The sequence below is a fragment of the Macrotis lagotis genome, chromosome 1, assembly GCF_037893015.1.
Source record: "Macrotis lagotis isolate mMagLag1 chromosome 1, bilby.v1.9.chrom.fasta, whole genome shotgun sequence".
Lineage (NCBI taxonomy): Eukaryota > Metazoa > Chordata > Mammalia > Peramelemorphia > Peramelidae > Macrotis > Macrotis lagotis.
The window spans coordinates 415,062,392-415,082,604 of record NC_133658.1 but is presented as its reverse complement, the minus strand read 5'-3'; the positions used below and the strand labels follow the sequence as shown (position 1 = coordinate 415,082,604).

The following is a 20,213-nucleotide window of genomic DNA, read 5'->3' as shown; positions in this document are numbered from 1 at the left end:
AAACTAAAAGTGAAACTTGGGCATCTTCTGACTTCTAGTCCAATGCTCTTTGATTTGACTTTACTGAATTTTAAAATATCCATGTTTATTGAAAAATAAAACCTAAATATAGTTTAAAAGTTATTTGATAATTTCCTTTAGTAAAGTCATAGAAGGTAGGAATGAAAATGAAAAGAAAAATTTTATTAAAAACCCTTTAAATAAAAATTTTAGTTGCATTTAATCTTCATATCTCCTTTCTCATTTTGAAGGGACAGTATACTTCAAGAGAGAACTGAGCCATCAAGGCTAACATCAATCTCCTCCCCAGAACTCATCCAGGAGAGGCAGACCAAGCTTTGTTCTGACTCCTTCCAGACTCCAGTTTTTTCAGGCTCACCACCCCTAACTCCAGGAACCTCACTACCAGGATCAAATAATAACTGCAATATCACACCTTCCAATCCCTCCGTACACCAGCCCACCATGTTTAACTACGAGCGTCCAAAACATTTTATCCAATCACAGAACACATGCAGCTCCAGGCTGCAGCCTCCAGGGCCAGAGACTTCAACCTTCTCTAGCAGCCAAACCAAACAATCTTCCATCCTCATCCACCCCCGGCAATGTGCAGAGCAAAGATATTCTGCTTCTTCTTCAGTGAGCTCTCAGATCACAGTATCCTCCTCGGCTTTCCCGGCTTCTGGCCAGCAGCTTCCTGGCTCTTCCCTGGGACAAAGGTTGACATCCACATATAACCAGTCCCCTGCCAGCTTCCTCAGTTCTGTACTGCCATCACAACCTGATTTCAATAGCAGTAAAACCCCTACAGCTGTGGAATCCAAGTAAGTGTCTTTTAAAAGATAAGTCACAATTGCTTATTTGAATTGGCTTTGAGCTTTTAGCCTAGAAGGAACAGAAATTCTGAAGTGGAATAGATAACAGGACATCAAGATCCCTAACAACCTTCTGAATCTTCAACTATTATATCCTATAGTACCTAGGACTAAAATGTTGGCAGGAACTTCAAGAGATTCATCCTCCTTCCTCCAAATAGTCATTTTTCTTGTTATTATATCCATAGTCTGTGACACCCACAGTCAGGTGGTCTTCCGTTTTGTCTAACCTAAGGCCCCCTGTAATTTAATCTTATTTTCTCTTCTTATGGGCTCACTGCACATAAAGAACAGCTGTTCTTCATCCTCTAGATAGGATTTCCTCAACTACATTTAAAAGCTCTTAAGTCTTCTCTCAACTTTTTTTTCCCTACCCAAAGCCTTTTTTTCTCCAAAACCTAAAATACAACTCAAAAAGAATCTAGGATTCTGATGGAGTAAATGAGCTTACCTACTCTCATATGGAGGAAGGATTGTAGAGAGATGAGTTTATGGTATTAAAGCTTCTTGTCAGTAATTTAAGCCTCACTTCCTCCAACTTCACTGGCCTGGTCTAAATTCAGCAAAGATTCCCCTCTGATCTGTACAAAATGCACTATTTCCAGAGGCCCTAAAGCTATTCTGAGAGAACCTGATACACAGAACATAGTACTTGTGCCTTTTTAAAAAACATGACCCTCAGGCTTAAAGCTTATGCGGACTTTAAGCCTATCAGCTTTCCTAAATCTTGGCCAGCCCATCAGTGAGTTATGAGGAACCTTGAAAATTTTTTTTGTGGACACTTTGTACAATCCAGTCCAATATAAAAAGCATTTATCAAAGTCCTACTATGGGCAAGATACCACATGCAGCACTGAGTATTTAAAGCTAAACATGAGACATATTGTGCTCTCAATAAACCTAAATGGGAAAGAGATATGTAAACATAGTGATGTAAGGGAGAGGATGATAGGCATAAGAGAACTTCAGGCAGGGAAAAAAAAGAGCTTAAGAAAAATAACTTTCATTTGAGTAAGGTTAAAAGGAGATTTCAAGAATGGCTTCTTGGAAGAGGTGAATTCTGAGTAATGCCTCAAAGGAAGAGGAGGATCAGATTTGTGGGCCATCAAATCCAAACCTCTCATTTTATAGATAAGGAACTGAGGGAGGTCCAGAGAAGTGTCTTCCATGGACAAAGATTGGGCAAGGAAGGGAAAGTCCACTCCAGGAATAAGGGATAGTGAGAGCAAAGGTACAGAGGGCAAGAAGATCAGGAGAACAGAGAACTGCAAGGAGTCTGGATTAGAGAGCATAAAGGAATAAGTATATAAAAATATAAATATAAGGTAAGGCTGAAAAGGTTAAAGCCGTACCGTAAGGAACCTTGAATAGCAGGATCAAGGATTTGCACTGGATTCTGCAAGCAATGGAGAGTCACGGATGTTTTTAACTAAAGCAGTGATGTCAACCTAGCAGTGCATTTTATATAACTTACTCAGGGCCTGATCAAGAAGATAGATTGAGGGGATTAGTTTGAACAATATTACCAGTTAGGAACCTTCTCCAGTAGCCAACCAAGGCAAGAGATGATGAAGGTGTGAACTAGGGAGCCTGAAATGGAAGTAGGAAAAAAGGGGGGAGTTGAGTTGAGAGACAGAAAAGTTAAAATCATAGACTTTAACAACTAATTGAATGAGGGAGGTGAGGAAGAGAGAAGAGTTGATCAATAAGAATTCAGTAAGCATCTACTATGTGCTAAGTACTATGATAGACAGGTGTTGGGAACACAAGGACAAAAATAAAATCAGAACTTTCATTCTGTTAGCAAATTCAACAAGTACATATGTGTATGAAAAATGAATACTAAGTAATTAGGCAAGGAAGGGTACCAGCAGCTAGGGGCTTAGTCTGGGAATGAGGAAAAGCATCAAGTAGAAGCTCATCTTCTAAAAGGGGAAGGGAGGAGGAAGTGTAGGCCCAGCTTGAAGGACAGTTTGGCCAAATATTCAGAAAAGTTAGATGGAAGGTTGTATGCAAGAGAGATCCCAAAGTTACAAACTTGGGTCAGAGAGAAAAATAGTGATACCATCAACAGATATATGGAGAAGTTAGGAGAGGAGAAAGTTTTGAGGGTAAAAGGAGTAGCTTAGTTTTGAGCATGTTTAATTTGAGATGCCCATGGAACATCCAGGTGGATACATCTAGCAAACAGACAGAAATACAAGAATGGAAATGGGACAGGAGATATAATTTGGGAAGCAATCTACATAAAGATGATAACTAAAGTAATATTAATGGATGAGAACTTCAAGAGGGATAATAGAAAAACAGAAGAGATAGAATCTTGAGGACCTGCTGAATTTAAAGGGCAGGAATAAGACAAGAGGACAGGAGAAGTGTAATCAAAAGAGGATGAGAACTGTGAGACTGTCTTGTCATAAAAGCCCAAGAAGATCATCCATGGCTTCATTTAACCCCAAGGAGGTCATAGAAGATGATATTAGGAACCCCCCAAAATGCCTTTGCTTTTAGGAAGTCATCAGTTGACTGACTTTGGAGAGATTAGTTTGTTGTTTATATATGGTGGCAGATCCTTCAAAATCCCTCCTTCTTTTCCCTCAATTTTTCCAGAGGCCAATTATCCTCCCAGCAACTCAATTAACAACATTAAAGACAGGCTTACAGAGGAAAACATTTAGAATGAGTTTAAACTAAAACCTAGAAAGCCAAGAAAATTGATTAATGTCCTACAGCAATGTTAGAAACAAGTCATCATGTGGAAGTTCACTCTATTCATAATGATATAAGGACATTAGAAGTCACACATTAGAAAGAGCATTGGTTGTAGAGTCAGAAGTTTGGGATTCAAATCCTGCCTTTGAAAATGACTATCTCTGTGACTATCTCTGTGGATAAACCCTGAGTCTCAGTATCCTCAACTGGAAAAAATGGGACAAGTGACTAGATGACCTATGAAACCCCTATCAGCTCTCAACCTATGATCCAAAAAATAGTTGATCCTCCCTCATTTTACAAATGAGGAACAGAGACCCAAAAGAGGTTAAATGACTTGCCATTTCCTTCTCCAGTGATAATGGTCAATCTTTTTTGGCATGTTAAGGATCCAAAGTGCCATATATGTGTTAACCCATTTGATCTTCACAACAGACCCATGAGGTTGGTGCAATTACGATCCACATTTTGCAGATGAGGAAACAAGCTGAGGGAGGTTGAGTTGAGAGAGAGAAAAGTTAAAATCATAGACTTTAACAACTAATTGAATGAGGGAGGTGAGGAAGAGAGAAGAGTTAACACAGCTAGTAATTGTCTAAGGCAAAACTCAAACTCAAGTCTTCCTGATTCTGAGTTCTAGGCTCTATCTCCTGTGACATCTAACTGTTTGGGGCTTTGTCCATATGTATGATTCCTAATCTAGTTTAATAAATCCACAGGACCAAACACGTTTCATGGATATTGTAGAGATGGACCTATAATTTATAAATTTATTTCAAATTATGAGAACAAATAATCTTGCTTCTCCAGTAATCAGATGAATGTATTAAAATTCTCCAAATATTCTCATTACAAGATTAAAAAACTAAAGACAAGGGTGAAGTGCTCCAAAATGCCTAGAATCATTGATCTTCTTGGATTTCATTTATGAATAATATAGATATAAACTAAAGGTTTAAATACGTAAGACCATGACTGTATGTTGTACTTCTTTGTACAGTGCCTAGCAGAGGAATATCTATACACATAAGTATTTTTGAACATGTAAATTAATCCAAAAAGAGAAATTGTCCAATTTTTAATCCAATATATCAATGTATACTATAAAAATATATAAAATTACACAGTATAATATTCTACATACAATATGCAACTATTCAGTCATACATTTGGTCATACCTCCCCTTTCAGAATTATCAGTGACACCCTAAAAGATTCAATTCAAATTGATGAATGAAGATCAAAATATTCTAGATTACAGTTGGAAGGGCTATCTAATCTAATCTTCTTTTACAGGTCAGAATGATTAAGTATCTTTCCCAAAACAAAATAGCAATAAAGAGAGGTGTGATTTGAACCCAGGTTCTCTGTCTTCTTTCCATTGTATAATGCCTCCTTGAAGCATTATGTAGTACAAAGAACAGGATCAAGATTTCTGTTATTACACTGACCTCTATATTTACCTTTTAATCTCTTCTACTTCTCTTCCCCCCCATTCTATTCCCTTCCCTTTCTCTAATCTCCTTTGTGTCAGTCTTTACTTATTTTGGTCGTTGGTATTATGGTTGCAGATTTGATAATTTATATTATGGCTACAAGTTTGCACAATTGTTTCCTGCTTTAGAATATATTATTTAATGTACTGTTGTTTAACAGACTTTTATACTAAGACTTGTCTAGAGAAACAATATGAGAATGTGAAAATATACATTGTAAACACAGTTGAGTGCAACTGTATATACATACCTAGAAGCAGTGAACAAAGCTTTTGGTACCTGTCCAAACTTAACCAGAGGTAAGATCATAAGAAAATATAAGATTTTGTTGCAAAATGATCAAATCAACCACCAATCAAACTAAAAATATAGAACCATACTAGTTGGGGGCAGCTAGGTGGTGCAGTGGATAGAGCACTGGCCCTGGAGTCAGGAGTGCCTGAGTTCAAATCCGGTCTCAGACACTTAATAATTACTTAGCTGTGTGGCCTTGGGCAAGACACTTAACCCCATTTGCCTTGCAAAAATCCTAAAAAAAAAAAAAAAAGATAGAACCATACTAGCACCAGCATATTACCTTTGATCCAAATCAGTCACTTACTTTAAAATTTACCATAGAATCAAAGCCAACAGGCAGATAAAATAAAATACCAAGTGATCAAGTTAAAACCAACACTTGATTTCATGTGGTCAATCATATTTGAAAATAAAATATATAAATATACACATTTACACATATACACATATGCAAATTATATTTATACATTAATTATATACTATATAATTATTGTATATGTTTAATTAATACATATAATATTAATACAAAGGAATTAATGCAATCTTATCTGAATAAAGGCTGGACCATGTAGTCTCTAGTGGTCCCTTCCACTGTCACTTTTTTTTTAATCTTTGTTTTATTTATTGAAGGCAGTGGGGTTAAGTGACTTGCCTAAGGTCACATAGTTAGGAAATTATTAAGTGTCTGAGGTTGGATTTGAACTCAGATCCTCCTCCAGGACCAATGCTCTATCCACTGCACCACCCTTCCATTCTTTAAATATGAAAATATTGTCTTTCCATTATGTAGTGGAAATTTGGGCAAAAGAAGGATAAAGGGAATCTTTAGTATTTTCCTACTGAAACCAGACTTAGAATGAGGATACACTTTTTATAAAATGATTTCATTAGGCTCAGTCAGAAAAGAAAATCTCCAATCTAAGAAAGGATTAAAGGAGAAAAACAATAACTATGAATATTCTCTTACATTTAAAAGTCATTATTGATTTTTTTCCACTTGTGGTTATGATAAATTTGTCATTAATGACATTATAAATCTACACCAACATACAGTTTCTTAGTCTACTTTATACCTAATTGAGATCCCTACATTGTCATTCTCTGTTCCCTAATTTTTATACTTTATAAATGCATATATATATATATATATATATATATATCTATATTTAGGTTTTTGCAAGGTAAACAGGGTTAAGTGGCTTGCCCAAGGCCACAGAACTAGGTAATTATTCAGTGTCTGAGACCGGATTTGAACCCAGGTACTCCTGACTCCAGGGCCGGTGCTTTATCCACTACGCCACCTAGACACCCCCCCATATTTTTTTTTTTAGAAAACCAGAGTCCCAGAGCAAATTTTTTTTTCAACAGGTCCATCCTTTGTAGCCCACTACATCCATAAATGTCCTGAGAACCTCTTTTCTCCCTTCTCACTTCCACATTTTGGCACCTCTAAACTACTAAGGTTAACTAATGCCTTTTAAGCATTGATTTTGATCTTATGTGCTCTTCTGTCACTTCTCTCACTTTCCTCAATAAACCATTCTCTAAATTTGATTAGCTCTTATTCTCTGATCCAGTTTCCTCTGCTTCCACCCACTACTGCCTGTTCACACATCTAGATCAGAAGTAGCAACAATAGCATTAGTAGCAACAGCAGTCATTCTCCACCAACAAAGTCCTCCTTCAATTTCTGAGCATGGAAGGGAAGCAGATAGATCTCATCAACCTGCAAAGGTTTTGAGAATGGGTCCAGACATACATTTTGTGGTTAACATCATCATCATCACTAATGTTTCTATAATGCTTTAGAGTTTATAAATCATTTTTATACATTAACATTGCTATGGTCTTCACAACTCTATAAGCTAGCGATTACAGGCAGTATTAACAATAAGGATGTTACAGGAACTAAGGTTCAGAGTGTTGAAGTACCTTGTCCCATCATATAACCAATAAATATAGAGGTGAGATTTGAACTTAGGTTTCTCTGAGTTAAAATTATATAAAGACCAGTCTACCTAAGTTTGGAAAGGTTCATCTCCAGAAAGAAAATCATCAGATGATTTTTTTTTTATTTTAGTAACTCATGAAACCCTAAAAGGAGTTGTGATTTTCATGTTTAAAGGACCTTTTGAAATATTAAGGAATTAAGAGGAGGCAGATTTGTGGATATAAACTTCTAGAAATTTAAAAAACTGAATTAATTCCAGCTTAAGAAAACACACATGGTACACCTCAAAGAACTCCTTTTTTTTCTTTTCTTTCTCTTCATCAGTTACCAGCAGCCATCATTCAACCAACCTGTAAATGCTAAATCAGCCCAAGGTGCACATCCTAAACTGACACCAAAGACTCCAGATCATGAAATACAAGGATCCAAAGAAGCTCTGATCCAAGACTTGGAAAGAAAGCTTCGGTGCAAGGACAACCTTCTTCACAATGGAAACCAAGTGTGTGAAATATCTGATTATTAAGTACATAAAGCTCAATTATGAATTTCATTCTGATTACATCAGTTCTTATTGTTTCTAAGCTCAGCAAGTGATCGGATCATGATAGGTCGAAGTGAGTTTCTGACCCTGTTTTATAGTTCCTCTATCTGAAACTTTTGACTTGTAGCAAGTTATTAAGCTTGGGGCTAATATAGAAAAACTCTGAATGGCACAATGAAACTTTCTTGCTTTGAACATAATTATAGTGCTAGAGTAAAATGACAAATTCCTGATAGCCTCATGTTCTTGGTGAATTCTGCATACCCAGTTTTCATGAATTTTGACAAATAATATCAGTTATAATCAAAAAGTATTGCTCCTTGCAAAAACTGAATTGAAGGGAGTAGAAGTGTATTGATGACAGTCCACAGGACTATCTAATCTCAGATGCAATTGGAGCCTTCATCTCTGGTCAGGAGGAAAGAAAGGAGATAGGATCCTAGAGTGGCGACTCAGTGGTCATTGCATCACTGAGTGGCATGACTTCAAGGTAAAGTTCAGAAACAGTGGTCACTGTGGAAAGGAAGTACACATCACATCCCAGGAAGGAAACAAGCAGAAAGGCCAGGCACCTATTGCCCTTTCAAAACATTAAATTTACTTGTTATGAGGGGTATGAGAGTAGGCACTGTGCTAAGTGCTGGAGATACAAAAAGAGGCCAAAGACAGTCCCTGCCCTCAAGGAGCTTAAAATCTAATGGGGGAGACAATACACAAAAATGGGTATATAAAACAAGCTATGTACAGGATCAATAGGAAATCATTACAAGAGGGAAAACATTGGAATGGGGGTTGCAGAAGGCTTTCTGTAGGAGGTGGAGGTCCAGTGTCTAGTCTGTAATAGGTGCCCTGTAGATTGACTGGTTTTAAGAATGGAAAGGAGGGGGAAGATGGAGGGAAGGAGGGCAATTTGTCTCAACTTTAAGTTTTCAGTCAATCAGCAAGCATATATTCAGTGTTTACTGTGGCAGTGGATAAAAAAGAGGTGCTCCAAGAAAAGTATTATTTAAGGGTGACTGTACAAGTTCTCTCCAATGTTAAACTGGGAAGTCTAACTTATTACTCATTATTATGAATAAACCTGTGGAGATTTAGCATTATGTAATGAACAAAAGGAAAACTCTGATATAGGATCATAGATTTACAGCCAAAAGGGAATTCAGAGGCCATGGAGGCCACCTTCCTCATTTTGTAGATGAGGAAACTGAGTTCCAGAGAAGCTAAATAATGTGCACAGGGCCCTGCAAGTAATAACATCTGAGGCTAGCTTCTAACCTGGGGCCTCTGTGCCAGAGCCTGCCTATTTGGACCAAGCTCACCTGGAGGCCTCTCTTGCCCTGTGGGATGGAGTCTATGGCCTTTATTCACTAACCCTGACAACCAGGTACAAGTCACTCCCACATCTGGTCTCTCTGCAGCGGCTAACATATGAGGAGAAGATGGCTCGAAGGTTGCTGGGACCACAGAATGCTGCTGCAGTGTTCCAAGGACAGAACGATAGTGAACCCCAGGACTCAGCACAGGTCAATTTGCAATGTCTTCCTCCATCTGGGACACATTTCCATTATGACTTTAAAATAGGAAAGGATTTGTACATTTTTTTGTTTTTTTACTTTCATTTTTGTTTTAGGTTCAGATTTTTTTTATTTCATTGGAATAGGGAGGGGCTCCAGGTGAAGAAATTCCTTCTACCAATGAATAGCAACAATTTTTCTGCAGTAACTCTAAAATTAAAGGAAAAGAAACAGATTGGGAAACATATTTGCAAAGAACATAACAGATAAAGTCTAATATACAAAAAAATATATAAGAAATGGGTAACTATAAAACTGAGACTATACACTACCCAGAGAGTCTTAGGATAGAAAAGAACTGGCAAAGAAGGAAATACAAGTTTAGTAATCACATGAAAAGATAATGAAATACCTAACAATCAGACATATGAACATCAAAACAATTTTAAGATACCCACAGGCATGGCAAAAGTAGCAAAAAATTATTTAAAATGCAGTGTTGGCAGGGTTATGGAAAAACAGGTATCCTAATATACAATTAGTGTGATAGAAGACTGGTACAAACATTTTGGAAAAATAATAATACCATAAACAGTAAGAGCTATAAATCTTTCAACCCAGTTATTTACTTGCTAAAGATTTCCCCAAAAAACATCATTAAGAAGCAAAAAGGACCTAGCTTGCAAAAATACTCCTGGCCACTCTATTCATAATAATAAAAAAAAACTGAAAACAATCTATATGTCCAATAATTGAAGAACAGATGACAATGGAAATTTTAAAAAAGGCAAATGTTCAGGAGGTCTAAAAGAGGAACACAAAAACATTTTCATTTGTTAATTCATTTGTTTCTGCCTTGTTAAAGGTTAATAGTTAAGATTCTATGCATATTTATATACTTGTTTTTCTTAACAGTAATAAGGCTTAATATGTTTTGAATTTTGTATTATACATTTCTTAAGTATGAATCCATTAAGTTTCTTTTATTGGTCTTCTATAACTCCACACATAATTTGTATGGAACATGTCAAATTTGAGGCTAAGGGAAGAATTTTTCTAGGATAACATGTGCTCATTGCTGCCATTTTTTAGCATTGCTGCCAAGTTAAGTGACTTCATATCTATTCTCATTTTATTAAAGGGTACTCTGTACCTTGGACCTATTTTAAATATATCCAGGGCTCACCTCTTTCATTAGGAAACTGACAACTGCTAAAAACTCTCCTGTGGGTAGCCAGTATCTGTGACTTCTCATGAAAAGGGTCAGAAAGGACTTAGATGATATCTGAAAGTTTATTTACATTGAGTAAATTAAACTATAATTTATTTTAACTGATGAAGCCCCTGACAAAAATGCAGCACTGTCAGCTAAAAAAATAGAAACACTCCCTTAGATTCTAAATTGTTCATTCTGCTGCTTTTTCAGCATAGTATTAAAATATTGACATTCTCACTTTGTCTTATTCTCAAACAGTACAATTCAGAAAATGCAAGACTGCAGGTTCCTACACCACAAATAAGGTAAAGCCTAATTTAATTTTTTCCTACTGCTTAGCATATTTGTTTGATTGGTACATCTAAATTGGAGAATATAACCAAGGATTCAAACCTACTTCATGTAACCTACTATAATCTTTAGAATCATAGGATTTAAACCTGCAAGAGAAAATAGCAATTATCTAGTCCGGGGGTCTTTTAATATGAGGTCTATGAACATGTCTTTTAATTCCTCCTTTTAAAACTGTATTTCAATATGATTAATGTCCTTTGTAATCCTACCCCTACATTTTAAAACATTATTCTTTTATCAGTATTTTTATATATTACTAACAAAGTCCAGCAGAAAGATATAGAAAGAGAAATTCCATTTAAAGTAACGTAGACAATATAAATTACTTGGGAGTCTATTTACAAAGACAAACCCAGGAATTATAGGAAAAAAAACCCTTTCACACAAATAAAGTCAGATATAAACAACTGGAAAAATATTAATTGCTCATGGGAAGGCCAAGTCAATTATTAAAAATGACAATTCTATGTAAATTAATATTTAGTGCCAAACCAATCAAGCTACCAAAAAATTATTATATAGAGCCAAAAAAAATTCATCTAGGAGAACAAAATGGTCAAAAATATCAAGAGAACTGATGAAAAAAATCAATGTGAAGAAAGGTGGCTTATTCATACCAGAGCTCAAATTGCATTATAAAGTGGTAATCAGCAAAACAATCTATTTGCGGGTTAACAAAAAGAGCAGTGGATCAGTGGATAATTAGGTACACAATACACAATAGGAAATGACCATAGTAATTCTGTGCTTGATAAATGCAAAGATCCAGACTTTTGGGAAACAAATTATATGACAAAAACTGCTGGGAAAGAGAGAAACTAGGTATAGACCAACACTTCACTCTGTTTATCAAAATAAAGTCAAAATGGGTACATGATTTAGACATGAAGATTGATACCATTAGCAAATAGGTTCAAATCTATGGACAAACAGGATACTTTCAGAGAAACATGCAAAGACTTACTAATGCAAAATGAAGTGAGTAGAACTAGGAGAATATTGTATCCAATAACAATTTGGTAAGTATTATCAACTATGAAAGAGTTAGCTACTCTGATTAATCCAATGATCCAAGACAATTCTGTAGGGTCCTATGATGAAAAATGTCATTTACTTCCAGAGAAAAAATCTGAATGCCAATCAGACATACTGCTTTTCTTTTTTTTTAGTTTATTTTTCATGGGGAGGAGGGAGGGATGTTTTTTCTTTCACAAGATGACAATGTGTTTCCCATGCCTGAATAACCTTTAGTAAATTGCTTGTCTTCTCAATGAGGGGTGAGAGAATTTGGAACTCAAAATTACAAAATACAAATAATAAAAATTGTTTTTACATATAAATATTAAAATTAAACACAAAACATTATTCTGAAGAATTCTCAGACTTCCCAAGACTGCCAAAAAGCTCCATGTCACTAAAAAAATGGTTAAGAATCTCTAATCTAGTCCATACTTCATATTTTGGAGTTGAAGAAAATTAAACCCAATGGAAGCAACTTATCTAAGGTCAAATAGATAGTGAGTAGCTAAACTAGAATTTTCTAAGTCTTCTGACTCTATATACTTCACATGAAAAAACTTTATTATTTTAAATTTTCTGATATTCATCAATACTGGAAACAATGGAAACTGATTTTTTTTCATAGCTATAAGAGAAAAGATTTCCAGATTTTCAAATGTTTGTATGAATATATCTATTTTGTTAAAAAAAATGGATGTTAATGATAGAATCTTTCTATCATTAACATAAATATTATTGTATGTTATGAGTATAATAGGTTACATTTAATAATTGATATATTAAAATTGGTTTAATAGCTCAGATAATTATAAAAAATAATCAAGGTGGAATGAGATAATTCTAAATAAACAATTTGGTAAAGACAACCAAATTACAGAATTTTTAGGGTTGGAAAGGAAGGTCACCCAAGTCCAACCCTGGCAAGAATCCCCTCTACAAAGTGGTCCCCCTGCTTTTCAAAGAATTGCTACTGTTATAAGAGCCCTATCACTCCCAAAATGGCATGAGGTTTTGAGACCTTTCTCCTTTGACCTGCTGCAGCTTCAGATCAAATGCTGGACTCTGGTAAGAAAATAGATTTAGAGTCAGAAGGCAATATTTGAATTCAGGTCTTCCTGACTCTTGAGTCCAGTATTCTACCCACTACTTTGGGCTGACTTTAAGATTCCACATCTGTTAGATAAACTGGGATTTGTCTGAAAGGCAAATAGTGATGGTGATGCATAACTGTAATTAAAATGTGTTTTGTAGGAGTAGATCATCTTCAAGAGGAGATACAAATGATCAGGAATCAATTCTGGAGAAATTCTACCCTCCACGTTTTGTTCAAGTGCCAGAGAATTTATCTATAGAAGAAGGAAGATTCTGCAGAATAGACTTTAAAGTAATAAAAATGTTCAAAAACATTTAGAGGGAGTTAATAAGATTTATGCATGTTTACCTCACTGTGACTTGTGGCATGAATTTTTTTAACTTGAACTTTAATTTATCCTCTTAATACTCTGTCCTCCCATTGACCTACTATATTTCTTTTGCTCAATATATTTCTGCTCTCATTAATGCAAGGACTCCCTCCAAATGATGCAAATCACTGCACAGTCATACTCCTGCATGATGTAGGAAATTTATTTTTCTGGAAAAATAAATAAGAGACACATGTACTGGCTTACTGAAGAGGTTTGCACAAACATCTTTGATTAAAAGTTCTCCGTTTTGGAGAGGTTATTCTTGGAGGCAGTGGTTTTTATTGCTACCAGATTCTAAAGAGACCTCGGTAATTAACAATTACCCAAAATGTCACAAGAAAGGTAGGCCCTCTAGGACTAAAACTAGAATATGATTCTAATCCTGAAATCAAATGTCTTAAAGAAGGATAGATTGGTCCAAATATCATATATTTGGGTCTAGTTTCCATTTAAAATTTCTACCATTTTGTTCTTCTAAAACTCATATAGATGCCAGATATTTAATATTTACAAATGTATCACTGTTATAAATAGATCTTTAAATATTGTCATCTCCATTTGTTTTTTAACCAAAGGTAAGTGGATTGCCAGCTCCTGATGTAACATGGTATTTAAATGGAAGACCAGTTCAATCAGATGAACTTCACAAAATGATAGTGTCTGAAAAAGGTTTTCATTCACTCATCTTTGAAGTTGTCAGAGCCTCAGATGCAGGGACTTATGCATGTGTTGCTAAGAATCGAGCAGGAGAAGCCACCTTTACAATCCAACTGGATGTTCCTGGTAAGTGTCAAGATATATTCATGAATATATCTTTAAGCAAGAAAAATACAAGCACAAACCATTTTGGGGGGCCTACCCAGTTTAATCCTTTAAGTTGATACTTTGAGTTATTTCAGCAATGCTTAAGTATTAAAAACTAAATTAAAAACAAAAAAGCTTTTATCCTTAAACTATTTTTCTTATTACTAGGAAACTATTACTTTAGAATATTAAATATTTCTACCTCTTTTAGAAAAAAATGCAAAAATATATTTGTATTTGGCATTCCTTTGGTCTCTGATTATAAACTAACATATTTTAAATTCTCCAATTTTAGTCTTTTTAAAAATATAAACAGATAATGAATTAAATAAATCCTAGAGCAATTCATTGTTAATTTGTATAAAAGTTTAACACAGAAGACAGTGATGCTACCTTTTCTAAATCCTACATATCAAAGTAAAAATTGTTCTATGGAGTGTTCAAATTTGTACCAATAACAAGTTCTTTTTAATTTTACTTTAATTAAACACTACATAAAATGGGCGTTTCCATATAAATAGAAGTGGAAAAAGAGAATTGTAAATGAAACTGAAGATCTCTACCCATTCACTTGTCTGTGATTCTTTCTGGCTTTCCTTCTGTTTTATTCTGAGTATTTTTTAAGTTGCTACTTTTCTTTTTTTTCCTTACCACATCCCTTTGCATTCTCTTCTTCTCCACCTCACCCCCATTTTAAAAAAAGAAAAAAGCCCTTGGAACAAATATGCATAATTGGTTTGTTGCAGGGATTTTGTTTTTGTTCTTAAGTGGGAGGATGGAAAAAATGGACATTTGATAAATGAAAAAGATAAAACTTAATTAAAAAAAACAAATCTGCAGAGCCAAGCAAAACAAATTCTTACATCATCTTGTCCAAAAATATGTCTTATTATCCATCTTGAGTCCATCACATATCTTAGTAAGTAGGTGGCATATTTCATCATCAGTCTGCTGGACTTGTGAATGGTTATTGCACTGATTGGAACACTTAAGTCTTTTTAAGGTGTTTTTCTTTATGAGATTTTTTTAAAATAAATTGTCCTTCTGGTCCTGCTCACTTCATTCTATCAGTACTTACAAGTCTTCCCAGATTTCTCTAAAACTATTATTTTGTTATTTCTTTCACTGAAATGATTTTTTTTGTATTTTTGCAAAGCAATGGGGTTAAGAGACTTTCCCAAGGTCAAACAGCTAAGCAAGTATTAAGGGTCTGAGTCTGTATTTGAACTCAGGTCCTCCTGATTCTATGACTGGTTCTCTATCCACTGTGACACCTAAATGCCCCTCACTGCAATAATTTTCCATTATATTCATATACCATAATTTGTTTAGTAATTACCCAATTGATGGATATATCCTTATCTTCCAATACATTACTATATTAAAAAGATTATAAATATTTTTATGCTTAAAGATCCTTTTCCTCTTTCTTTGATCTCTTTGGCATTCCAAAGAGAGTATCATCATAATAGTAACCTCAAAATACCTATAATTTCCTGGAGTAACTTCCTGAAAAAGTTGAGAATTCAGAGACAGACTTATATGAATTGATAGAGAATGGAGAAAATAAAATCAGAACAAGAAATGCAACTAAAATAGTGTAAATAGTGTAGACAAAAACAACTCCAGAAAGTCACTGACCTCAAATTAAAGACAGTGCAAAGTACTATTCCCAGAAAATAGATGATGAAACATACTTCATTCCTCCCAAGAGAAAGGTAAGAGACCACATAAGAAGAATGTTACATACTATGTCAGACAATCATTTTGTCCATCCATTTTTACTTATTTTGTTACAAGGAAAGACTCCATAGGGGAGAGAAATGGCAGTAATATAGGGGAGTGTGTGTGTGTGTGTGTGTATAAAACTGGTAATGAGGAGACAATTATATTATACATTAAAACTTTGAGCAAAGTTATTATATACTCTCTTTACTTGTTTTTTCAACTGAAAAATGAGTTATAATTCCCACTTTTACCTCCTCTCAAATATGCTACTAACTCAAATAAAAGGAACAGGACTGAAGACTTTTATAGGGAAGATACTTAAAAATTCAAAGTATTATTATTATTATTTAGATCTTAACTTCATCTAATCTGACCTACCTGAAGAAAAATATCTTCAAAAATGTCCCTGACCAATGGTCCTCAAGTCTCTGTATGAAGTCTCTGAAGTCCTTCTTAAACACCATTTAATGAAGACAATTCTAATTTTGGACAGCTCTAATTATTAGGAAATTTTTTTCATATATTAAACAGAAATCTGCTTTGCTTTAATATTCTCCCATTTGTTCCTTTAGATAGGAGAATTTACAAAAGAATATCAAACATTTTTATAATGTAAAACTGTAACTACAATGCTTTAGAACTAGATGTGATTAAGATTTTTATAGATTCTCTTATATTACTGTCTTATCTATATCTGCTTTTAACATCTTGGGGGATAAATTTTACTTCAAAGTTTGTACATTTTTAAAGAAGAGGCTTTACAATATTACTTTGATTTGATTAATAAATTTTCTTTGCAATACATCTTTTAATACTTGAATTTTTCCTCAATTTCTAGCAAAGGAGCATAAGAGAGCACCAATGTTTATCTACAAACCTCAGAGCAAAAAAGTTTATGAAGGGGACTCAGTAAAATTAGAATGCCAAGTTTCTGCTATACCTCCACCAAAGATTTTCTGGAAAAGAAATAATGAAATGGTACAATTTAACACAGACCGGATAAGGTACTGCAAAATGTTTCTAGAACTATGGCTGCTTCTTTGTTTGTTTGTTTTTTTTTACTCCAATCAAGATTCCTTCATAACAGACCACATATAGAATGAAAAGAACATTTGATTTGAAATTCCAATCCCAGCTCTCCAGTTTACTCTCTTTACTTAATCTTGGTTAAATCACCCTATTTCTCTGGACCTTAGTTTCCTTATTTGTAAAATGAGCTGAGTGAACTAGAAAATCTTTAAAATTTCTTCCAAGTTTAAGGGGCTCTATGATTTTGTGATTCCTTGTTCAATTTGATGAAAAATACATAAAAACTTCAGTAAAATTTCATTATTTTAGATCTCTTTAATGAGAAACTCAAGGTGACTCAGAGACAAAATTTACCTTATCCAATTTATAAAGAATTTGCTGATCAAATAAATATCGGAAACAACACTGGGAGTGGGGTGGAGGAAAAATAAAAAATGTTTAATTTTAAGAAAATAAGCAATTGCTCAGTGTTAGAAACAACTTTTAAATTATTAAATGCACATATTTCCTAGAATCTTTGCATTAGAAAAGGTCTTTGATGGGGTGGTTAGGTGTTGCAGTGGGGGTGGCTAGGTGGGGCAAGGGAATAGAGCACTGGCCCTGGAGTCAGAAGTACCTGAGTTCAAATCTGACCTCTTAATAGTTACCTAGCTGTGTAGCCTTGGGCAAGCCACTTAACCCCATTGCCTTGCAAGAACCTTAAAAAAAAAGAAAAAAATTAAAAGGAAAAAGTCCTTTGAAATCATTTAGTCTAATCTCCCGATAACTAAAGAAATTCTATCTACATCATCCCTGACATTGTATGACCTAAGTCTGAATATTTTCTTTTTTTTAATTTTTTTTTATTTAAGGCATTGGGATTGACTTGCCCAAGGTCACACAGCTAGGCAATTATCTGAGACCAAATTTGCACTCAGGTCCTCCTGATTTCCGGGCTAGTGCTCTATCCACTGTACCTCCAAGCTGCCCGCAATCTGAATATTTTCAATGACAAGAAAACCTCTATATCAAAAGAAAGCCCATTCTAGTAAGCTCTTCCTTATACTGAGCCAAAATCTGCCATCTCTATACTTCTGCCCATTGGTTTTAGTTCTGCTTTCTGAAGTCATACAAAATGTAGTCTATACTCTCTTCCATGACATTTGAAACATTTGAAAACCGTATTTATGCTCTTTCCATCTTCTCTTCTATAGTTCCTTCAAATATTCTTCATATCACATGGTTCCAAGGCTCCTCTCTATTCTGGTCTCCTGTCCTCTGAATCTTCAACAGTTAGTCAGCATCTCCTTTAAATTTGCCATCAGAACTGAGTCCAGTTCTGCAGATGGGGCATAATCAGGGAAGATTACAGTGAAACCATCAAACTATCTCCATTAATGCAACATAACTTGAGGGTTTAGTTTTGGTTTTAGCATCCATATTACCCTACTGGCTTGATTTGACCTTGTGGTCAAATAAAACCCTTTTTTTTTTTTTACAAAAATTAATGTTACATTGGATCTCCTTCCAGCACTTGAGCAGCTGATCATTTTAAATCCTGTTTCTTGATTATTTTACTTATTATTATTCTGATGGAAATGTCATTTAAGGACTCCACAGAAATTCTAGTTTCTGCTATTTCCATTTTTGTATGTCTCTTTTCAGCTTGTACTATGATAACTCTGGAAGAATTACCCTACTGATTAAAGATGCCAACAAGAAAGATGCTGGGTGGTACACTGTATCTGCAGTAAATGAAGCAGGAGTGGTCACATGCAATACTAGATTGGATGTTGCAGGTATGTCAAAATGTAAATCAACGTTATTATTACAGATATATCAAATACAGCACTTGGGAACACCCCCCAATTGACATAATGGGTCCCCCCAAGCAAGGGTGTCTGACTCAAGGTGCTTTATAAGAGCAAATGCACTCAGAACTATAGTTTAAGAGCCCCCACCAAGGTGTTTTATCTTTATTAGTCAATGTATTCAATGTATTCAAATCAAAAATCAGTTAAGATAGTAAGAAAACCAACAATACACTATTTCTCCCATAAATCTGAGGCAAACCCTTCCACAAAAACACACAGATATTACCGTCATCAGAAAAAGGAAACATATAGAGACAAGCAAGACAAGGCACACTTGGGAGGAAACTTTAAGGCAAGAGCTTACCCCAGAGAAACAAATATTAAGCTCAAAAGGCAAGGTTGGTCTTCTTCCTTTCCTAGACATGTTTCTAGTTGTGTGTATATGTGACTGACAGCTTTGCCTCATAACAGGAAAATTTAATAATTAACACAACAGTCTATGTAATGTGAACACATCTCTTATACAAGTTAGTTTTTTTTCTACTTTCTGACAAAACAATTTCCATTTTAAATATCTCATATAGAACAGATTTCCTGACTTGGTTTTTGTCTGGTCTATTCCAGCTCGTCCAACCCAAAATCTTCCAAATCCCAAACAGTTAAGGGTCCGACCAACTTTCAGCAAATACTTAGCACTGAATGGAAGAGGTTTGGATGTGAAACAAGCCTTTAACCCAGAAGGGGAATTTCAGCGCCTAGCAGCTCAATCTGGACTCTATGAGAGTGAAGAACTTTAACAGCTAATGAAAATATGACAAATACAACCAGTAACCCTTGCATTCATTTAATTAAGATCTTTAAAATAAACCTATAGTGCAGTTAACAAACTATTGCTTTTATTAGGCAACATAACTACTAAATGGAATATTAACCTTTTGACTCCTGCACACACTATCTACTTTTCTGATTAAAAAAAAAACACACAAAATCTGTGCGTATGAGTTTGTAAATGTAGAACACTATCCTGAAATGTGGGGTTTTTTAAAAATTTGTCATAAATATTCAATGACTCCTGAATATGAAAGCTGTAGAACCTTTTTAAACCACAACTAGTGCCAATAACAAGAGCAGCCCTTTGGTATGGCTTTCTAAAGATTATGACCTTTAATGACATTAAAGTGTTATGTTTTAAGGAATACTGAAATAGTGCCTATTATCTGAGTGTTCCCGAGCTTATGTCAAAAAATAAAAAATAAAAATTTAAATACACACAAATGGCTGAGTCTGTTCTTAATACCAAGGATATCAATTCCTTTTGCAATAAAACCAGGGAATCCTGCTGTTTTAAGCCTCCATCAGCAAGTAGTCAGCCTCAAACTCTCTCTGCAGCTTCACAATTTCCCCTAGACTTGGAGAG

General features: G+C 34.8%; 1 protein-coding gene across 2 annotated transcripts; it reads left to right on the top strand.

Annotated features, from left to right (window-relative positions):
* The first annotated feature begins 253 nt into the window (after positions 1-253).
* Positions 254-19,813, top strand: MYOT (myotilin). 2 transcript variants are annotated; one of them, XM_074212996.1, is made up of 9 exons: positions 254-824; positions 7,656-7,830; positions 9,291-9,395; positions 10,861-10,907; positions 13,228-13,360; positions 14,018-14,225; positions 16,813-16,978; positions 18,648-18,781; positions 19,421-19,813. In XM_074212996.1, the coding sequence occupies exons 1-9, from the start codon at positions 466-468 to the stop codon at positions 19,591-19,593; spliced, it is 1,500 nt and encodes a 499-aa protein (XP_074069097.1). In that variant the 5' UTR covers positions 254-465; the 3' UTR covers positions 19,594-19,813. The 2 variants fall into 2 exon arrangements, with proteins under 2 accessions (XP_074069097.1, XP_074069096.1); XM_074212995.1 differs by lacking the exon at positions 9,291-9,395 and having other exon boundaries at positions 380-824.
* The last annotated feature ends 400 nt before the right edge of the window (positions 19,814-20,213 follow it).

Excerpts from the sequence above, each read along its gene's own strand:
- MYOT (XM_074212996.1), top strand. The coding sequence starts at position 466 with ATGTTTAACTACGAGCGTCCAAAACATTTTATCCAATCACAGAACACA. Across the intron at positions 825-7,655 it reads CCTACAGCTGTGGAATCCAA|TTACCAGCAGCCATCATTCA; the intron begins GTAAGTGTCTTT and ends TCTCTTCATCAG. Across the intron at positions 9,396-10,860 it reads AACCCCAGGACTCAGCACAG|TACAATTCAGAAAATGCAAG; the intron begins GTCAATTTGCAA and ends ATTCTCAAACAG.